This window comes from Talpa occidentalis, unplaced genomic scaffold (assembly GCF_014898055.3).
Source record: "Talpa occidentalis isolate TD23 unplaced genomic scaffold, MPIMG_talOcc4v2.1 talOcc4.2, whole genome shotgun sequence".
In the NCBI taxonomy this organism is placed as follows: domain Eukaryota; kingdom Metazoa; phylum Chordata; class Mammalia; order Eulipotyphla; family Talpidae; genus Talpa; species Talpa occidentalis.
In genome coordinates, this window is record NW_023602073.1 from 20,205,975 (window position 1) to 20,224,038 (window position 18,064).

The 18,064-nt window shown below is 35.1% G+C and overlaps 1 protein-coding gene across 1 annotated transcript; it reads left to right on the top strand.

Annotated features, from left to right (window-relative positions):
- The first annotated feature begins 16,490 nt into the window (after positions 1-16,490).
- Positions 16,491-17,422, top strand: LOC119251025 (olfactory receptor 14J1-like). Its single transcript, XM_037518535.1, is given in 2 exon segments — positions 16,491-17,322; positions 17,325-17,422. Coding segments are annotated over 2 exon segments (930 nt in total).
- Positions 17,423-18,064: the final 642 nt, after the last annotated feature.

Here is an 18,064-nt window from a genome sequence, read left to right on the forward strand (position 1 = left end):
GTTGTGGTGAATTATCTTATGGATACATTATTGGATTTTGATAGCTAAAATTTTACTGAGGATTTTTGCATCCGTGTTCATTAGAATGACCTGTAGTTTTCTTTTTCTGTGTTGTTCTTGTTCGGTTTTGGTATTAGTGTAACGTTGGTGTCATAGCATGTGTTTGCTATTATCCCTTCCTTCTCAATTTTTTGAAAGAGTTTGTGAAGGATAGGCACTAATTTTTTTCTGAATGTTTGGTAGAATTCATTTGTAAATCCATCAGGTCCTGGGCTTTTGTTTTTGGGGAGGTTTTGGATTACCATTTCAATTTTGCTGCTTGTATTTGGTCTGTTTAGGTGTTCTATTTCTTCTTTATCAAGCTTTGGGTGATTGTAGAGTTGTATGAATTTGTCCATCTCTTCTAGATTGTTGAACTTGTTTGCATAAAAGTGTTCATACTAGTTTCTGATTATTCTTTTGATTTCTTCTGTGTCTGTTGTGATTTCTCCTCTTTAGTTTGTGAGTCTATTTATTTATGCTTTCTCCTGTTTTTCCTTTGTGAGCCTGGCTAGGGGTCTGTCTATTTTATTTATTTTTTCAAAGAACCAGCTTTTGGTTTCATTGATGTTTGGATTGTGTTTTAGTTTCAATTGCATTTATTTCTGCTTTGATTTTTATTATTTCTTTTCTTCTACTGTTTTTGTTTTTTTTGTTGTTGTTCTTTTTCTAGTTCTTTGAGCTTTGAGATTAGGTTGTTTCTTTGAGATCTTTCTAGTTTCTTGATGTGAGCCTCTATTGCTATGTATTTCTCTCATATTACTGCTTTTGCTGAGTCCCATACATTTAGGAAATTGGTGTCCTTTTTGTCATTCAACTCAAACTATTTTTTAATTTCTTCTTTGATCTTCTCATTAGTCCAGTGGTCTTCCAGTAGTGTGGGTTTCAATCTCCATGAGGTAGAAGAGTTCCTTGGCTTCTTTTCATGGTTTATTTCTAGTTTGATGCCTTCATGGTCAGAAAGGGTGGTCGGTATGATTTCAGTCTTGGTGTATTTGTTGATGTTTGTCTTGTGTCCCAGTATGTGATCATCTTGGAGTATGATCCATGTGCATTTGAGAAAAATATGTACTCAGATTTTTGGATTTAGTGTTCTACATATGTCCTTTAAGCCCATGAGCTCTAGATCCTTATTTAGAGCTTTAGTGTCTTTACTTATTTTCTGTCTCATTGATCTATCCATTGTTGATGGTGATGTGTTGAAGTCTCCCACTATGTATGTGTTTTATCTGATGTCTGTTTTCAGAGATGACAATAGTTGTCTGATATATTTTGGTGCTCCTTCATTTGGTGAATATATGTTAATGAGTGTTATTTCTTCTTGAAGTATTGTCCCCTTGACCATAATGTAGTGACCGTTGGGGTCTCTTTTTATCTTTATGAGCTTGACATCTGTTTTATCTGGTATAAGTATAGCTGTTCCTGCTTTCTTTTTTGGTCCATTTGGTTGTAGGATTGCTTTCCATCCTTTAACTTTGAGTCTATTTTTATCTTTTGTAGCTAAAAGTGTTTCCTGGAGACAGCAAAAGGTTGGATTTTGTTTCTTAATCCAGCCTGCGACTCTTTTTATTGAAGAGATTAGTCCACTTTCATGTAGAGTTAATATTGCTATGTTAGCATCTGTATTTGCCATTGTGTTTATATTTCCTTTGATTTTATTTATTTATTCTTTTAATAACTTTTTTTTGGCCTTCTTTCGTTGTTATTCGTCCTTCTGAGGTTCTGGCTTTAGGATTCCTTGCAGTATTTTTTGGAGTGGGGGTTTAGTCGTAATGAAATTCCAGAGTTTCTGTTTGTCTGGTAAGATCCTTATTTTTTCTTCATAGAGGAAGGAGAGTTTTGCAGGATAGAGTATTCTTGGTTGGCATCTGTTTTCTTGGAGTCTGTTGACTATGTCCCTCCACTGTCTCCTTGCCAGTGGTGTTTCTTCAAAGTCTGATGTCAGCCTGATTGGTTTTCCTTTGAATGTTATCTGTTTCTTCCCTCCTGTCAGCGTCATTATTTTTTCCTTGTCCTGGATTCTTGGGAGCTTTACTATTATGTGTCTTGCTGTATTTTTCCTTTTGTCGTGGAAGTTTGGTGTTCTTCTTGCTTCTTGTATATCAATTTTCAGCTCCTTCTTCACGTTTGGGAAGTTCTCTTCAGTTATCTCCTTGAATATTTTCTCAGTTTCTACATCTCTCTCCTCTCCTTCTGTTATTCCCATAACTCTTATATTTCCTTTCCCCATGGAGTCAAATAGTTCCCAAAGTCTTTCTTTGGTCTTTTTCCTTCGTACTTCTCTTTCCTTTTCTGTTTTGGTTCTTTTTATTACTGTGTTTCAAGAGTACTTATTCGTTCTTCCATTTCATCTATTCTGCTTTCATTTCTTTTCCCAGAGTTCTTTAGCACCTCCATTAATTCTTTGATCTCCTGCATTTCTTTTACTTCCCTATTTAGGGACTCATTTTCATTCTTCTGATTGTTGATTATTTTTCCTTTATTGTTTTCCTTTATGACTTCTGTCAGTTTTTTAATCATGGCAATTTTAAATTCTCTTTCTGGAAGGCTCAGAAATTCTTCCAAGTTACTGTCGTTGCAATCTGGGGGGGTGGTTTTCTTTTTGTGGTGTGCTTTTTTCCTGAGGAGTTGCTGGGTTGTGTGTGGTTTTTCTACTATTTACTATCTGTTTTCTAATTTGCCGTATGCATTGGGACACTGTGTAGCTGCTACCTGCCAGCATCTTTGGTGAACTTCCCAGCTCACCTCTGGCTCTTCCAGGAGCTATCTGCAGGTTTCAAGCAGCCTTTACTGAAGAAAGGTCCCTGTTCTAAAAAGGCTGTGCGGGATGCACTCCCTGTGTGCCTGGTCTGCCCTGGTGGTGTGTTCCGCTCCCCTTCTGGGCTGGGACTGCCTCAATAATTAATTTTAAAATTACTTTTGAATAAACTTATTTTTGCACAAAGTTTGGCAATAATATTTCTAGGGTGTGTAGTGATTTGGTTTTGAAAGTTATTATTATTTTTTTTTTGGTTTGGTTGTCTATTATCCATATATTAGTGAAAGCATCTGTTGTTTTTCTCCCTCTGACAAATAACATAATTCCTTCCATTTCCAGTCACCTTGTATCAAACTGAAGAGTTCATTTTTATAGCTGAATAATACACCATTTTGTATATAGATAACATTGACTTAAAATACTGCTCTGTTTTTCCATATTGCACTGCAGATAACATAGGAGTGCATATACCTTTGAATTAGTGATTTGGCCATCTCTGAGTAGATACTGGATCACATGGTAGATCTGTATGTAATATTTGAGGAATCTGCAGTTTTTCCCATAAGGACAAGACCAGTCTTTATCCTCACCAACAGTGTGCAAAGATTTCTTTTTCTATATGTCCTCACACATTTTTTTTTTGTTTTTTCTTTTGGTGGTGGGGGGAATAAGGGCCATTCTTATTAGACTGAGGTAGACTCTCACGGTAATGATTAACATTTCCCAGATGATAAATGATGATATATATATATATATATATATATATGGTTTAATATATTTTATTTTATATAATTCTTACATCATTTTTCATTTTTGCACAATGTATACATTTTCATTTTGGTTATATTCCCCATACAATTGCACCCCCCCTTGTTTTGACCTTAATCCCTCATCTCCTCTCCTTCACCCCCCTGTAGTGTGTCTCTGGTTTATAGCTGCTAGTTGATTTTGATTTTTTCTTTATTATAATTGGTCCTTTTCATGGTCCCTTATTTAGGTTTTCTAAATTCCTGCTATGAGTGAGACCATCCGGTATTTTTCTTTTTCTTTCTGGCTTATTTCGCTGAGCATGATCCCTTCCAGCTTCATCCATGTTGCTGCAAATTGCATGAGTTTATCTTTTTTGATTGCTGAGGAATATTCCATTGTGTATATGTACCACATCTTCTTGATCCAGTCATCTATTTTTGGGCATTTGGGTTGTTTCCAAAGCTTAGCTATTGTAAATAGTGCTGCTATAAACATAGGGGTGCTGGTGCCCGTTGGAATTAATGTTTCTGTGTCCTCTGGGCAAATGCCTAGGATTGGAATTGCTAGATCATATGGAATCTCTGTCTTCAGTAGGTTAAGGAATCTCCATACAGCTTTCCACAGTGGTTGGAGCATTTTGCACTCCTACCAGCAGTGCAGGAGAGTTCCTTTTCTCCACATCCTTGCCAACAATTGTTGTTGCTAGTTTTTTTTTTTTTTAATATGTGCCATTCTCACTGGTATAATATGGTATCTCATTATAGTTTTAATTTGCATTTCCCTAATTACAAGTGATGTTGAACATTTTTTCATATGCCTATTGGCCATTTGCATTTCCTCTTTGGAGATGTTTCTTTTTAGCTCTTCTGTCCATTTTTTGACTGGATTCTTTTCTTTTTTGTTGTTGTTGTTGAGTCTCATTAGCTCTTTGTAGATTTTTGTGTGCCTTTTGGTCATCATTATATCTTCTTTGAGAAGTGTTATTCAGCTCTTGATTTGCCCATTTTTGATTGGGTAATTTCTTTTTTTATTGAGTTGTATGAGTTCTTTGGAGATCATATATATTTTCTCCTTGTCAGATGTATGATTTGAAAATATTTTCTCCCATACTTATGGTGCATTTTGTTTTAATGAAACAAAGAAGATAGAAAGAAACCAAGAAAAAAATATCAGAAGTCAACTCTCAACATTGTATTGGAAATCATTATATATTAATGACAACTTAAAATGTCACTAAATTAAATTTAATCAAAATACAACTTTATATTGACACTCTATGCAAACAATTCTGTTACTAAATAGATTAAAAACAAAACTAGAACCCAGGGAACAGATTTCTGATTAAGATGATGAGGTTGGGGAATCAATGACCAGTGTGGTGATTATGGGTAATAATACCTACTACAAACCTGAAAGTTGTTAATAGTAACAACAAATGACCCATGACAAAAAGATATAAGAATTATGTGACATGCTAGATGTGTTAAGTAATACTACACCAATTATCATTTAGATTATTTAAATTTTATTAAAATACATCTCAACCAAAAAAAAAATGTATATCTTAAACTTATACTAATGTCAATTAGACATCATATATGTCAATGAATTTTGAGTAAAAACAGGACCTACCTATTGGCTGTCTACAAGGTACTTTCTTCAGTTTTAGGAACTCTCAAATTGTCAAGCAAAAAGAATGGAAAATGATATTCCATGCAAATGGGAAACAAAAGACAACATGGATAGTGATACTTGCATCATATAAAAGAGACATTAAGTGAAAACTTTAAGAGACAAAATCCTTTTAGCATAATGATAAGGAGCTGAATTAATCAAGAGGTAGAAAGAGATATCAGCATAATTAAAGATGGCTTATATAACACAATTTCAAAAGTGGATACTTTACCCAGATAACAATCAGTAATGAAATATTGGGTTGAAGTACATTGTAGACCTAAGAAACATATACAGAACTTTCCACCTAACAACGTGAGAATCCACATTCTTCTCAAGTGTACAGGAATCATTTTTCAGGATAATGATATATTAGGTCATGAAACAAATATTAACATCTAGGAGTTGATAAAATCATGTCAAAGTAGTTTCTCTGACCTCAATGGTATGAAATTAAAAATACACAACAGGAAGAAAATGGAAACCATTAAAAATCAGTGGAAAATAAACTACATGGCTCTCAACAATCAAGGACTAAAAGGAGAAATCAAGAGAGAAATTAAAATGAAAATGGACATAGAGCTTCCATATGATCCAGCAATTCCACTCCTAGGTATTTACCCAAAGGACACAGAAACATCAATTCCAAAGAGCACCTGCACCCCTATGTTTATAGCAGCACTATTTATAATAGCTAAGCTTTGGAAACAGCCCAGATGCCCAAAAATAGATGACTGGATCAAGAAGATGCGGTACATATATACCATGGAATATTATTCAGCATTCCAAAAAGATAAACACATGCAATTTGTAGCAACATGGATGGCGCTGGAAGGGATCATGCTCAGCGAAATAAGCCAGAAAGAAAAAGAAAAATACTGGATGGTCTCACTCATAGCAGGAATCTAGACAACTTAAATAAGGGACCAGCAAAATGAATAACTGTAAGAAAGTGAAAATCAAAATCAACAAAAAACTATGAACCGGAGACACTTTTTGGGGGTGGGGGGCAGGAGGGGAGGGACTGGGGTCAGATTGGGGGGGTTGAAATTGTATGGGGAGTATAAAAATAAAATTTATTATTAATTAAAAAAATAAAATAAAATATGATGCTATTTCCAAAAAAAAATGAAAATGGACATGCAGCATACTGAAATTTATGGTGTTTAGTAAAAGTAGTTCTAAGGATAAATTTATATCTGTCTCAAACAAATATCCCAATTTTACAGGTCAGTGAACTAGTCTAAGGAAAACAAAATAAGTTCAAATTTAGAAGAAATGAAATGAACAGAACAAAAGAAATGAAACAGAGACTAGAAAACTAGTAGAAATATCATTAAAGGTAAGAACAGGTTATTTGAAAAGAAAAGCAAAATTGAAAACCTTTATCTAGACTGACAAACATAGAACTTACTCTAGTAAAATCAGAACTGATGGAGGAGGCGTTACAACTCATGCCACAATACAAGGATCATAAGAAACTATGATGACTGACTACAAATTTAATAACCTGTGGATATGGATCCTTTCCAAGATATATACAAGATAACAAGACTCAATGATGAGTAAATAGAAAATCCACCAAAAGTCAGACACAATGTTTGGCAACATATAATATCCTGTCATGATAAAAACTACAAAAGAGGTGTATTGGAACATACTTCAGCACAATAAAGGCCATGTATGTAATCATCTTTTATTCAGAGACACCACACAAAAGGTCAATCCTTCCACTCAATATTTATATTGAAAGCAGAGGCACGTTTGGGAAAATCAAATCCTCTGCTCACAAAGCAAAAGTAACTTGGATTTTGTCATTTTCATGTTTATAATTTTGATATTACTATAAACTCCGAATTTTAGTGTTAGAGAAAATTTTAGAGATCATAATGGCCAACATCTAGCCCAAATGAAAATGGTGTCTTTCCACTTCTATATAGCTGTCATGCAACCTCATCCTGAACAGTTGTAGGGTCTCAGTACATCTCTAGGACACCACATTTACTAAATAAAGTTTAAACATTTTAGAGCTCATCTTATATTGAGCCAAATCTTCCTTCCTATTTATGTCTTTAATATTTCTTTTCTTAATATGTGGAAAAACAGATATAGCATGGGTAATTGTAATCTTGAAATAGTAATCTTGAAATATAGGAAGCTGTCTTCATGATTTTCTGTAGTATTAAATATTGAAAGATTCTAAAATGTTCAATTTTCCTCATTTTTAATCTGTATGTCTTCCATGAAGTCAACAAGTTGCAAGTCTACCTAATTTTATGACTTTTTTCAAAGACACATTTCTTTGTTGTTTTATGTCATTGGAAACTTATGAATATTTTTCTCATTAAGCAAGAGAGAAGATTTATTCTGGAAATTAAGGAACACAGATACATGTACTGAATGGCTGTCTTAAATTACACCTTTGTATACTATTCTTAGTTCACAAATGTGCAATTAGTTGTATATTAACAAATAGTTGAATTATGGTGTTAAAATGATAGTTTACATAGAAACCATGATTATATCTGTGGCATCAAAAGATTGGAAAAGCTCACACTTGTGAAATGTTAATAGGATGAAGACTAGTTTTGTGATAATTTAATATACGGTTGTTAACTATGATAATTTGGGCTTAACATTGAAATAATGAGTTTATTTTCATAAGAGTTCTTATGATTATAGTAGACATATCATAGACCACACACAGATTAAAATATGGTTATTTTTTACTTCTTCACTCAAAGTGAAATCATATTGCCATTTATTTTTTGGATTCCAAGTAACCAAATGACAATTACACCTTTTTAAAAAATGGGGAAGTTTATTATACATTATAATATTATCTCTTAGAATTAAATTGTTGACTTGTTTATTCAATTAATGGAATTAACTTAAGTGTTTTGTGTATATTCTTTTTTTTTAAGATTTAATTTTATTTATACAGGTAGCAGGGTACTGGCCAGATATGTGGGAGGGTGAAAGGATTCACCAGAGACAGCACAGGGAACAGAACAGGCAGACTGATGAAACACACTGCTGAGGGGAGTAGCGGGCGAGACAGGAGAGGTCTGCTCACCATATCGGTTGCTGCAAGGCCTGCAGGGATCGACCCGGCACTGCAGAGGCTGCGGACAGCTTCACAGTGCTGCGCTCAACCGCCTACGCCACCAGGGAGGCCCAGTGTGGATGTTCTTGAATCTAACACATGTTATAATATTTTTCAATAATTTGGTCCAATTACACAAATGCATTGAAATTTCAGGAAACTAGGTATGAATGTTACATCAACTCAGCAAGAAAACAATCTGAGGAACAGTAAATATAATTGCAGGTTTTGGCCCCAGAGTATTTATCTAGAAGAACACCAAATACCCACTGCACCCAAACTCTGTTTATGCCAAGGAAATATCATAGCCTAACCTCCAGAGGCCAAACGAAGATTGAAATGAAATCATTTTTTTCTCCACAGTTCAGGTTTTTCTGAATGTGACTGTCTTGCAGAGATCAGGACTGTGAACTAAGTGTTAGCTGCCCACACTGACAGCTTCTCATTCTGTTGAGGGAAGATGTTCTTGAATATGCTCTGGTGAATTTCCTTAGGTTGTATAAAAACATAGATTACAATGAATATTGAAAACCCATAAATTACTTAGTTTGAATGGGTGAGATAATCAGCTACTGCCATTTAACTTGTAAAATATGAAATAATATGTATGAGTTATGATAATTTTAATGGAAGTTAGGAATTTGGGAGAGAACATTGAAAACTCCTCCCATTCCAGAATCATTTTATGGATGGTGATTCCCATCTTTCTATAAACGGTTTTCTTTTTTTTTAAGATTTATTTATTTATTTATACAAGCACTGGGTACAGTCAGAAGTGTGGGAGGGTGAGAGAATTCACCAGAGCCAGAGTGGGGGACAGAACAGGCAGACTGAAATACACTGCTGAGGGGAGCAGCGGGCACGGCAGGAGAGGTCTGTCGCGCCATGTGAGACCCTTGCCATCAGCCGGGGATAGAAGTGGCGCTACAGAGGCTCTGGGCAGCTTCGCAGCCCAGTGCTCAACTGCTGCACCACCAGGGGAGGCCCTCTGTCAAAGGATTTCTGTGCAGAACCATCATAGAAGTAATTCAGTGTGAATGTTCCTTTCAGTAATATATATATTTTCTCTTATAATAGTGACTTATAAGATATGTGAGATGTTTTCCACATCAGAAAACACAGGTAAATTGCTGAAACATGGGAGGAAAATTTATCTATCTTCACAAAATAAGGATCGAAATAAACTACAGCTAAATATTAAGAGAGCATAACAAAAATCATGCTTGTCCTAACCAGTCATTCCAGCCTTCTTATTTATTCTAATTCTAAGGGAAAAATCTGAGTTATGGAAAATTCTAGAATGAACTCTCAGTATTTCCAGAAAGATAGAAAAGTTCTGACAATGAAAATAATGGGTAAATATCATTAACAATATCTAAATACACTTAGAAAAGACTTTCATGTGGAATGATTTAGAATGATTTAGAATCATTATATCCATCTAAACATTAGATTGCTTAGAAAGATCAATGTTCACCTAAAACTGTGCTAAAGATGCTGGATTTTGAATTCCCCATTGTTATCACACAGCAATAAGTTGGGCACAATGAAACATTACAGTTAAAGATGTAAAACCAATATAAAAGTCTGATCAATAATGAAAGAAGAAAAAAATGTGACCATCATTGTGTTCATAAATTAATCCTCATCAAAAAATGACCAAAAAAATCTGAAATAACAATTAACCACTAGCAAAAGAGACACTTAAGTCCCTTCATTATTTTCTCCTTCTATACTTGGTATCTCAAACAGTTACTTCAACACTATTTTAAGTAAGTCTTAGATATTTATTACACATAAGTGTAATAAGTGACACGGTTGTTTTTACATACACACATACTAACACAACTCAATTGTGTTAACATGTATGAATTTTTTTAAGAGTAACAACATGACTACTTTAATCCTTACTGGCAATCATAGATTTAAATTAATGGAAAGACAAGCAAAATAATTTTGGGTACATCTTGTGATATTGCCATGAATATGGAATGGAGATATTTTTGTTAGATTTCTAAATAGAAAATAAGCAACATTCTCCCAGGCATAAAAATGGAAATCTGGAGGTCCCACAAACCTCACCTGCCTAGATAATTAAATTTGTCATTACAGTCTCTGGAATAGTCAGTGATATCATCATTCTCTCTTCAGTGTTGTATAAATATAAAATTAATTGGTTTAATTTACAGTATTTTGACACTCCAGTGCAACAATCCACACATACACAGGTAATATATGTAAAATGAATATACAGCAGAATATCATATTAAAACTATAAAATAACAAAGACAAAAACATTAGTAATTACATTAAAATATTTACTGCTTTGTTCTTTACTTCAGTGGTCCCATTGAAAATTATTCTTGCACGAGGTACAAAGTAGAAATTGTGGTTTACTTTATTAAAAGTTACTCCTCATGATTCAGTTTTACTCAGAAATATTGTTTCCTGATGAATTTCACTGTTTTAATATCAAATGATGCTATAGTGTGAGAGTTTTAATCTGTTCGGCTGATGTATGTGTTCATGCTTATAATATCAGACTCTGTTAATAGCTGTAGTTCACAGTACTTTAGTAAATTAAAAACTCAAAATTTTCCAACTCTGTTCTTCCAACTTTCCAATTCTTTCCAACTCTGTCTGTTTATCTAGATTCTTTCTATCTTTATAAGCTTTAGAATCAGTGTACCAATTGCAAAAGATACCTGCTGAGATATTGGTTGGGATTACATTAAATTTGTAGATTGAGCAGGAACATAAAAAAGTTCCTCTCTTCCTATTCATGGCCAGAATACTGTGTAAATATGTAAGTAAAGACATTTACTTATGTCTTTAAAAAGTCTTTCCTCAGTCATGTATGGTTTTTAGTGTAATGGTATTATGCATCATTAACATATTCAAATCCATTTCTTTCATGGACACAATGCTGTGTTATAATATGAATATTTCAGATGTGCACAATTAAAAATCTACCTGTATATATACACTGTGTTAAGTTCAGCACTAAAGCTCCAGTTCTGTCCTCCATATAAGTGATACATTTTACCTGAGTCACCCACTCGTCTTCCCTTCCCTTCTGCTAACCAGTAGTTGTTCTTAAAGTTAACTTTTGTTTTATTTGGTTCACGTCTTTTTTTTTCCCCTCGGTATATAACACATGCATGAAATCATATGCTGTTTGTCTTTCTCTGACTCATTTAACTGAACATAAATATCTGAGGCTCATCAAGGTTGTGACCAGGGCAGGATTCTAGCCATTTACAACTTTGGGATCCATCGAGTGCATTGACCTCATCTTCTTCAGCCGATCGTCTGTCCCTGGGCACTGAGGTTGTTTTCAGGTCTTAGCTATTGCTAACAACACTGCAATAAGGATAGTGGTGCACATCTCTTTGGATTTGTGTTCTTTTATTTTTTTGGCTAAATAGGATAACTGGGATCATATGGAATTACTAATTTTAATTTTTTGAGGACCATAGTTTTCCTTAATGTTGGCACAGCTTTCATTCCCTTCAAGTACTTGTAAACATTCCATCATCTCTACATCCACTCCATCACTTTAAAGTGTTGAATAATTTATATTTTGGGTATTACCCTTTTTGTCATGTGAAGTGTAAATATTTTCCCATTCTGTGGAATACCTTTTTGTTTTAAAGTTAGATTCCACGTATAGAGGCTTTCATTTTATTTCATTTTTAAACATCATTGTTTATTTCTTCACAAATGACAGGGCTTCCATTTTTAATGATTGAGCAATTTACTACTGTGTATATAACCACAACTTCCTTAGTCATCATTCTTTGATAGACACTTAAGTTGTTTCTACTCATTGCCTCTGTTTTCTGCCATGCATTTTGTTTCAAGTTTTCACTAAGCTACGTGTCAATGAGCTTATTGTCTGTTTCTTTCCTCACGTTTTAGGTCATACCTTCAAGGTTTTAATCCATGTTGAATACATTTTTGAAATAAGGTGAAATTCCAGGTAACTGAGTTTAATCATTAAGTCAACTCAACAGAAAAATACTCTGCAGGAACAATGACTGTAATTACAAGTTTTGGTCCCAGGGCACTGACCAAGATCACCGAATGCCCACAGCACCAGACACACTGCTTGTGCCAAAGTGACTTCATAGTCTAACCACTAGGGGCCAAGAAGGGTTGAAATGGACTTATTTTCTCTGTCAAGTTCAGATTTTTCTGAATGTGCATGAACTCAGAGATCAAGACTTTGAGCTAAATGTCAGCTGCCCACACTGACAGCTTCTCCTTCAGTTGTGGGGAGAAGTTCTTGAATATGCTGTGGTGAGTTTCCTTAGGTTCTCAAAATATAGATTACACAGAATAATGAAGTCACCATAAATTACTGGTTTTGAGTGGGTGAGAGATGAGCCACTGCTATTTAACCTGTAAAATATGAAATATTTTGCATGAGCTATGTTTATTTAAGCAGAAATTATGATCTGGGAAAGAACATTGTAAAACCTTCCTTTCCAGAAACATTTTGTGGAGTGCAGTTCCCACCTCCCTAGCAATGCCTTTCATTACATAACCATCTTAGAAGTATACAGTGTGAATGTGTGATGGGATGACACTCTGATACTCCTTGTATTCACACCATTCTTTGAGTCTTATAATTGCCACTTATAAATGATAGGAGGGGCTTTCACATCAGAAATCACAGAAATTATTCAAGTAAAGTAGAAGAATTAAAAAATTGGGAATGAATTTGACATTAATGATAGTGAAGTAAGGATAAAAAAGAAACGATAAAGATTAACAGATCATGATGACACCATGATTCTTGTCATAAACATTAATTCAGTCTCTGATTTCTTCTAATCATCAGGAAAATTTCTGAAGCAGAGAAAATTTAGAAAAAAATTTGGAATGGACATGTTACTAGCCAATTTTTTGATATATAGAGAAAAAGACTTTCAAGGAAAATAACTGGCAAAAATCATTAGATATCACACTTAGTACATTGAAAAAGAACTTTTGTTAAGTTTTGAAAACATTATCTACCTAAAGTTTAAACACTAATGTTTAAAAACATGGAAATTCATGAAAAATGTTCATGGAAAAATTAGACTTTGAATGCCTCCTTTGATCTTTATTGTATGTAGGACTTTCAGAAAAGAAAAAGTGAAAAATCTTGATTATCTTGTTTAAAGTAAAGGCTTATATAGAAAGGGAAAATTGCCTTGAAATAATACTAAAAATGAACCTTTTCTCCCTCTTCTTTTTATCCCACGTTTTATCCCTTTTTAAAGTTGTGCTCACAGCATACTAAATACTAGTTAGATATGACTAACCCATAATGTGACAAAATTCTTTTTACACACCCACAAACACACAGATGATTGGGGTTAACATATAAATTATACATAAATATATATTCTTTTTTTTATAGAGGCATGTTTATTTATTTATTTGTTTGTTTGTTTGTTTGTTTGTTTATACATGCACTGGGTACAGTCAGAAGCGCGGGAGGGTGAGAGAATTCACCAGAGCCAGAGCGGGGAGCAGAGCAGGCAGAAGGACTGAAGTACACTGCTGAGGGGAGCAGCGGGTGGCAGGAGAGGTCTGCGCGCCATTTGGGACCCTCTTCCCGTGGCCGGGGAGTAGCCGGGGATCGAACCGGCGCCGCAGAGGCCGCGGGCAGCTTCGCAACCCAGCGCTCAACCGCTGCGCCACTGGGGAGGCCCCCACATAAATATATATTCATATGTATGTGATGTTATATTGTTTTTTCAAAAGGCAGAAAAGATATGTAAAGTTTTGAAGATTAAAACAAAAATTGCATTTAATTTCACTATGTGGCTACCATATAAATCATTAGCAATAGTTGATTTAAATTAATAGAAAGACAAGCCAAAATACTTCTGGATAAATCACACAATATTTTCATGCATATGGAAAAAATCATTTTTGTTGGTTTCTGTAAGGTAAAGTAAGCAATCTTCTCCCATGTACTTAGGCATAGAAACTCTTGGAGCCTCCAGAAATCTCAGTTACTAAGTTTCAGTTGCAGGAGACTAGGGGCTCCTCATCAGTATAAAGTCTTTTCTATCAACCTCAGACTTAAACAAATCCTTGATTAATTTAAATGGTACACTACAGAAGCTAGAAGCATCAATCACCCTCGGTGTTCAGAACATTAATACAGGAACATGATGGATTTCAGCCTGTAAAACTAAAAAGGAGGATCATTTTCCTGTGGGTCTCAACCATCAAATCAGGCCAACAATACATAAAATAGTTACAAACAGTATCAATCCCTCACCATTCAGAATATTAAGGCTGTTATTTTTTTTTGTTTCCTTATATGCTTTATTCTCTGCTTATTCCGTCTTTAGAACATGAAATGTATGTAATATATCCAAATAGCAATCAGATCCAGTAAAGCATACTTAATACAGTTATATTTTTAGGATTTGTCAATACTTTTGCTGCAGTACTAATTTTAAATGAACATAGTTTTCTATATAAGAATTATTCAGATGATGATTTAAAATATCATTTAGGTATAAAGTTTTGTTGTTTGGCATACAGACTGTTTCAAAACTTTGGCTAAATAATTTGCTCTTTTCCACAGAAAATGCACAAATTAGGCCATACTGCTTGCCTGTTTTAAGATTTTTCTTTTTGTATGAAATAAGAATAATATTTAATATTTTTATTTTTTAAAAGATTTTTTTTTTTATTTATACAAGAACTGTGGTACAGGTCAGAGGCACGGGAGGGTGAGAGAATTCACCAGAGACAGAGCGTGGAGCAGAACAGGCAGATGGATCAAAGACACTGCTGAGGGGAGCAGCTGGCAAGAATGGAGAGGTCTGTCATGTCATGTGGGTATCTCCCTGGCCAGATGGGAATCGAACCCGCACTGCAGAGGCTGTGACAGCTTCAAAGCACGATGTTCAACCAGCTGTACCACCGGGGAGGCCCAATATTTAATATTTTTATTATTAATTTTATTGACATCATTGATTTTGGGTCTACATTTTCATTTTCAGGTGTATGATACCACTAGCTATCTTTATTCGTAATTAACAGTACTTAGTATTTTATTTTTGCTCTTAACTAATGTTTCGGGTTCAAACATTAAAATTCATATATTTCTATAATATTTTTATTTATTTGTTTATTCAAGCACTGGGTACAGTCAGAAGCGCTGGAGGGTGAGAGAATTCACCAGAGCCAGAGCGGGGAGCAGAACAGGCAGAAGGACCGAAGTGCACTGCTGAGGGGAGCAGTGGGTGCGGCAGAAGTCTGCGTGCCATGTGGGACCCTTGCGGGCAGCCAGGGATTGAACCGGCGCAGCAGAGGCTGTGGGCAGCCTCGAAACAAAGTGCTCAACTGCTGCGCCACCGGGGAGGCCCTGCAATTCATATTTATTCAATATTTTATTTAATTAGGTATTAGAGTAGAAATATTTTGCGTGTATATATTAGGTATGTAATTTTCTCAAAAAAAAAAAAAAAAAAACAAAAACAACACGGTGAAAGGTCTGTTATACATTTCATTTGGGAAATTAACATTTTTCAGATGAGTTTGGAGTTTTATGTGAATTATACTGGTTATTTATATATCATAAGCATTGTAAAATTTCTATCAATTTTGTTTCATAATTCCATTCAAAAGAGAAAATACATAAAAATGAGTGATATTTCCCTCATACATAAAATAAAAATTAAATAGCAGTTATATAAATCAGTTGTTGATAGAATGGCATATGATTAGGTAGAGTGATTCATGAAAAAGAATAGGAAACTAAGAAACGTTTATAAACACATTGTATGGACTGGCAAATAAATCTAAAGGAAAATTGAATATTCTGGCCCTCTATTAGTAAAATTATTTAAAGGTTGTATTAATTTTATTATGTATATTATTATTTTTCTTGTCTATGATGAAATGGGCAATACTATTTAAAATCTTGTTTACCCCTGTTTCCATAACTGAGGCAAGTAAATGAAATTTCTTGACATGATTTTTAGTATCAGAACTACTTCATATTTGCGATGAAGTGTGATTTCTTCAAATGGCTTTTTGCCAAACTTGATTGAGTCCAGGTAGATTAGTAGGTTAATTAACTTTCAATATTCTTTCACGGGCTCAATTTGTCTTGCAACCAACAATACTGGGAAATTAAGAAGGACTATGGCTAATCTCACTTTGAGTGGGTTTTTTCTGATGGGATTTTCAGACAAACCTGAGCAGGAAATCATACTTGCTTCTCTGTTCTTAGTCTTCTATCTGGTGGCATTAACTGGCAATGTCCTAATTATCACAGCAACTTCCATGGACAATAGTCTCCAGTCACCCATGTATTTCTTCCTGAAACATCTCTCCTTTCTGGATCTGTGCTACATTTCTGTGACTGTGCCAAGGTCCATTTATAACACTTTCATCCACAGTGGCTACATTTCCTTCAGGGAATGCATAGTGCAGTGTTTTGCTTTCACTCTCTGTGCAGCTTTTGAGATGTCCATGCTTACAGTGATGTCCTATGATCGCTACGTGGCCATCTGCCTTCCACTGCGCTACGAAATCATCATGGATGTCCGCACCTGTGTCCACGGAGTGATAGGTGTCTGGATCAGTGCGGTTATTACTGGAACCATGCACACAGCTGGAACTTTCTCCATCCATTTCTGTGGTTCCCATATCATTCACCAGTTCTTCTGTGACATCCCCCAACTCTTGAAACTCTCCTGTTCTAATGAGTACTTCGGCGAGATAGGGGTCAGTGTCTTCTTGTCTCTAATGGCATTTCTTTGCATTATCTTTATTGGTCTGTCCTACACAAAAATATTCTCTACTGTGCTGAGGATGCCATCTGCTGAGGGCAGAGCTAAGGCTTTTTCTACTTGCCTTCCCCACCTCGCTGTCGTCATTTTATTCATTTCAACAGGTGTCTTTGAGTATCTCAAGCCATCTTCTGACTCTCCAAGTGCACTGGACACTTTGCTCACTATTATGTACACGGTTGTGCCCCAACACTCAACCCAATGATCTATAGCCTGAGAAATCAAGCTATGAAGGCAGCTTTAAGAAAGATTTTCCAAAGAAAACTCTGCTTTTTTTGTTGAGGCACTTCTGTAAATTCTTGGTTGGGATACAAGTTCAAAATAAATTGGGAAAACTATTGCTTTAAATAAGTCAAAATGAACAAAAATTAAATGAATTTATGAAAGAATAAAGACTGAGGACTCAATCTGGGAACAAGCTCCTGATAGTTCTGGAAAAGCTGTCTGAACTTTGATCTAGTCAAGAGGAGTTTATATGACTTACAAGGGAAATGTTTCAAGATATGATAGCAGCCCATTTTGTGTATTTTTGTGATGTCTTCTGTGCATTGATAATAACCAGAAAAAATGCTAAGATTTTCCCTATGGTATATTTCTTATTATGGAAGCTGGGAGTTTTAGCTTTACTGATCTTTAGTTACTGATCTGTCCACAGGCAGTGGGATCTAAAATGCTTTTTCCCTCAAGAGCATTTTTCCTGGGCTCAGCATCTTCAGTCCAAGGCCCAGCTGCATCTTAGTTCTTGACTTGTGCCCCTAATTTGGGACTGTAACAGTGTGGTCCTCAGGGAAAGGGACGTTCCAGATTGCCTGTTGTAGGGGGGTAGGGGGAGCTGAGCAGGGAGTAGTAGAAGCTGGAGAGAAGACTGAGAGAAGCAAGGAAAATGGATGGAGAAGGAGACCTAGAAGAGGCACATGGAGCAGA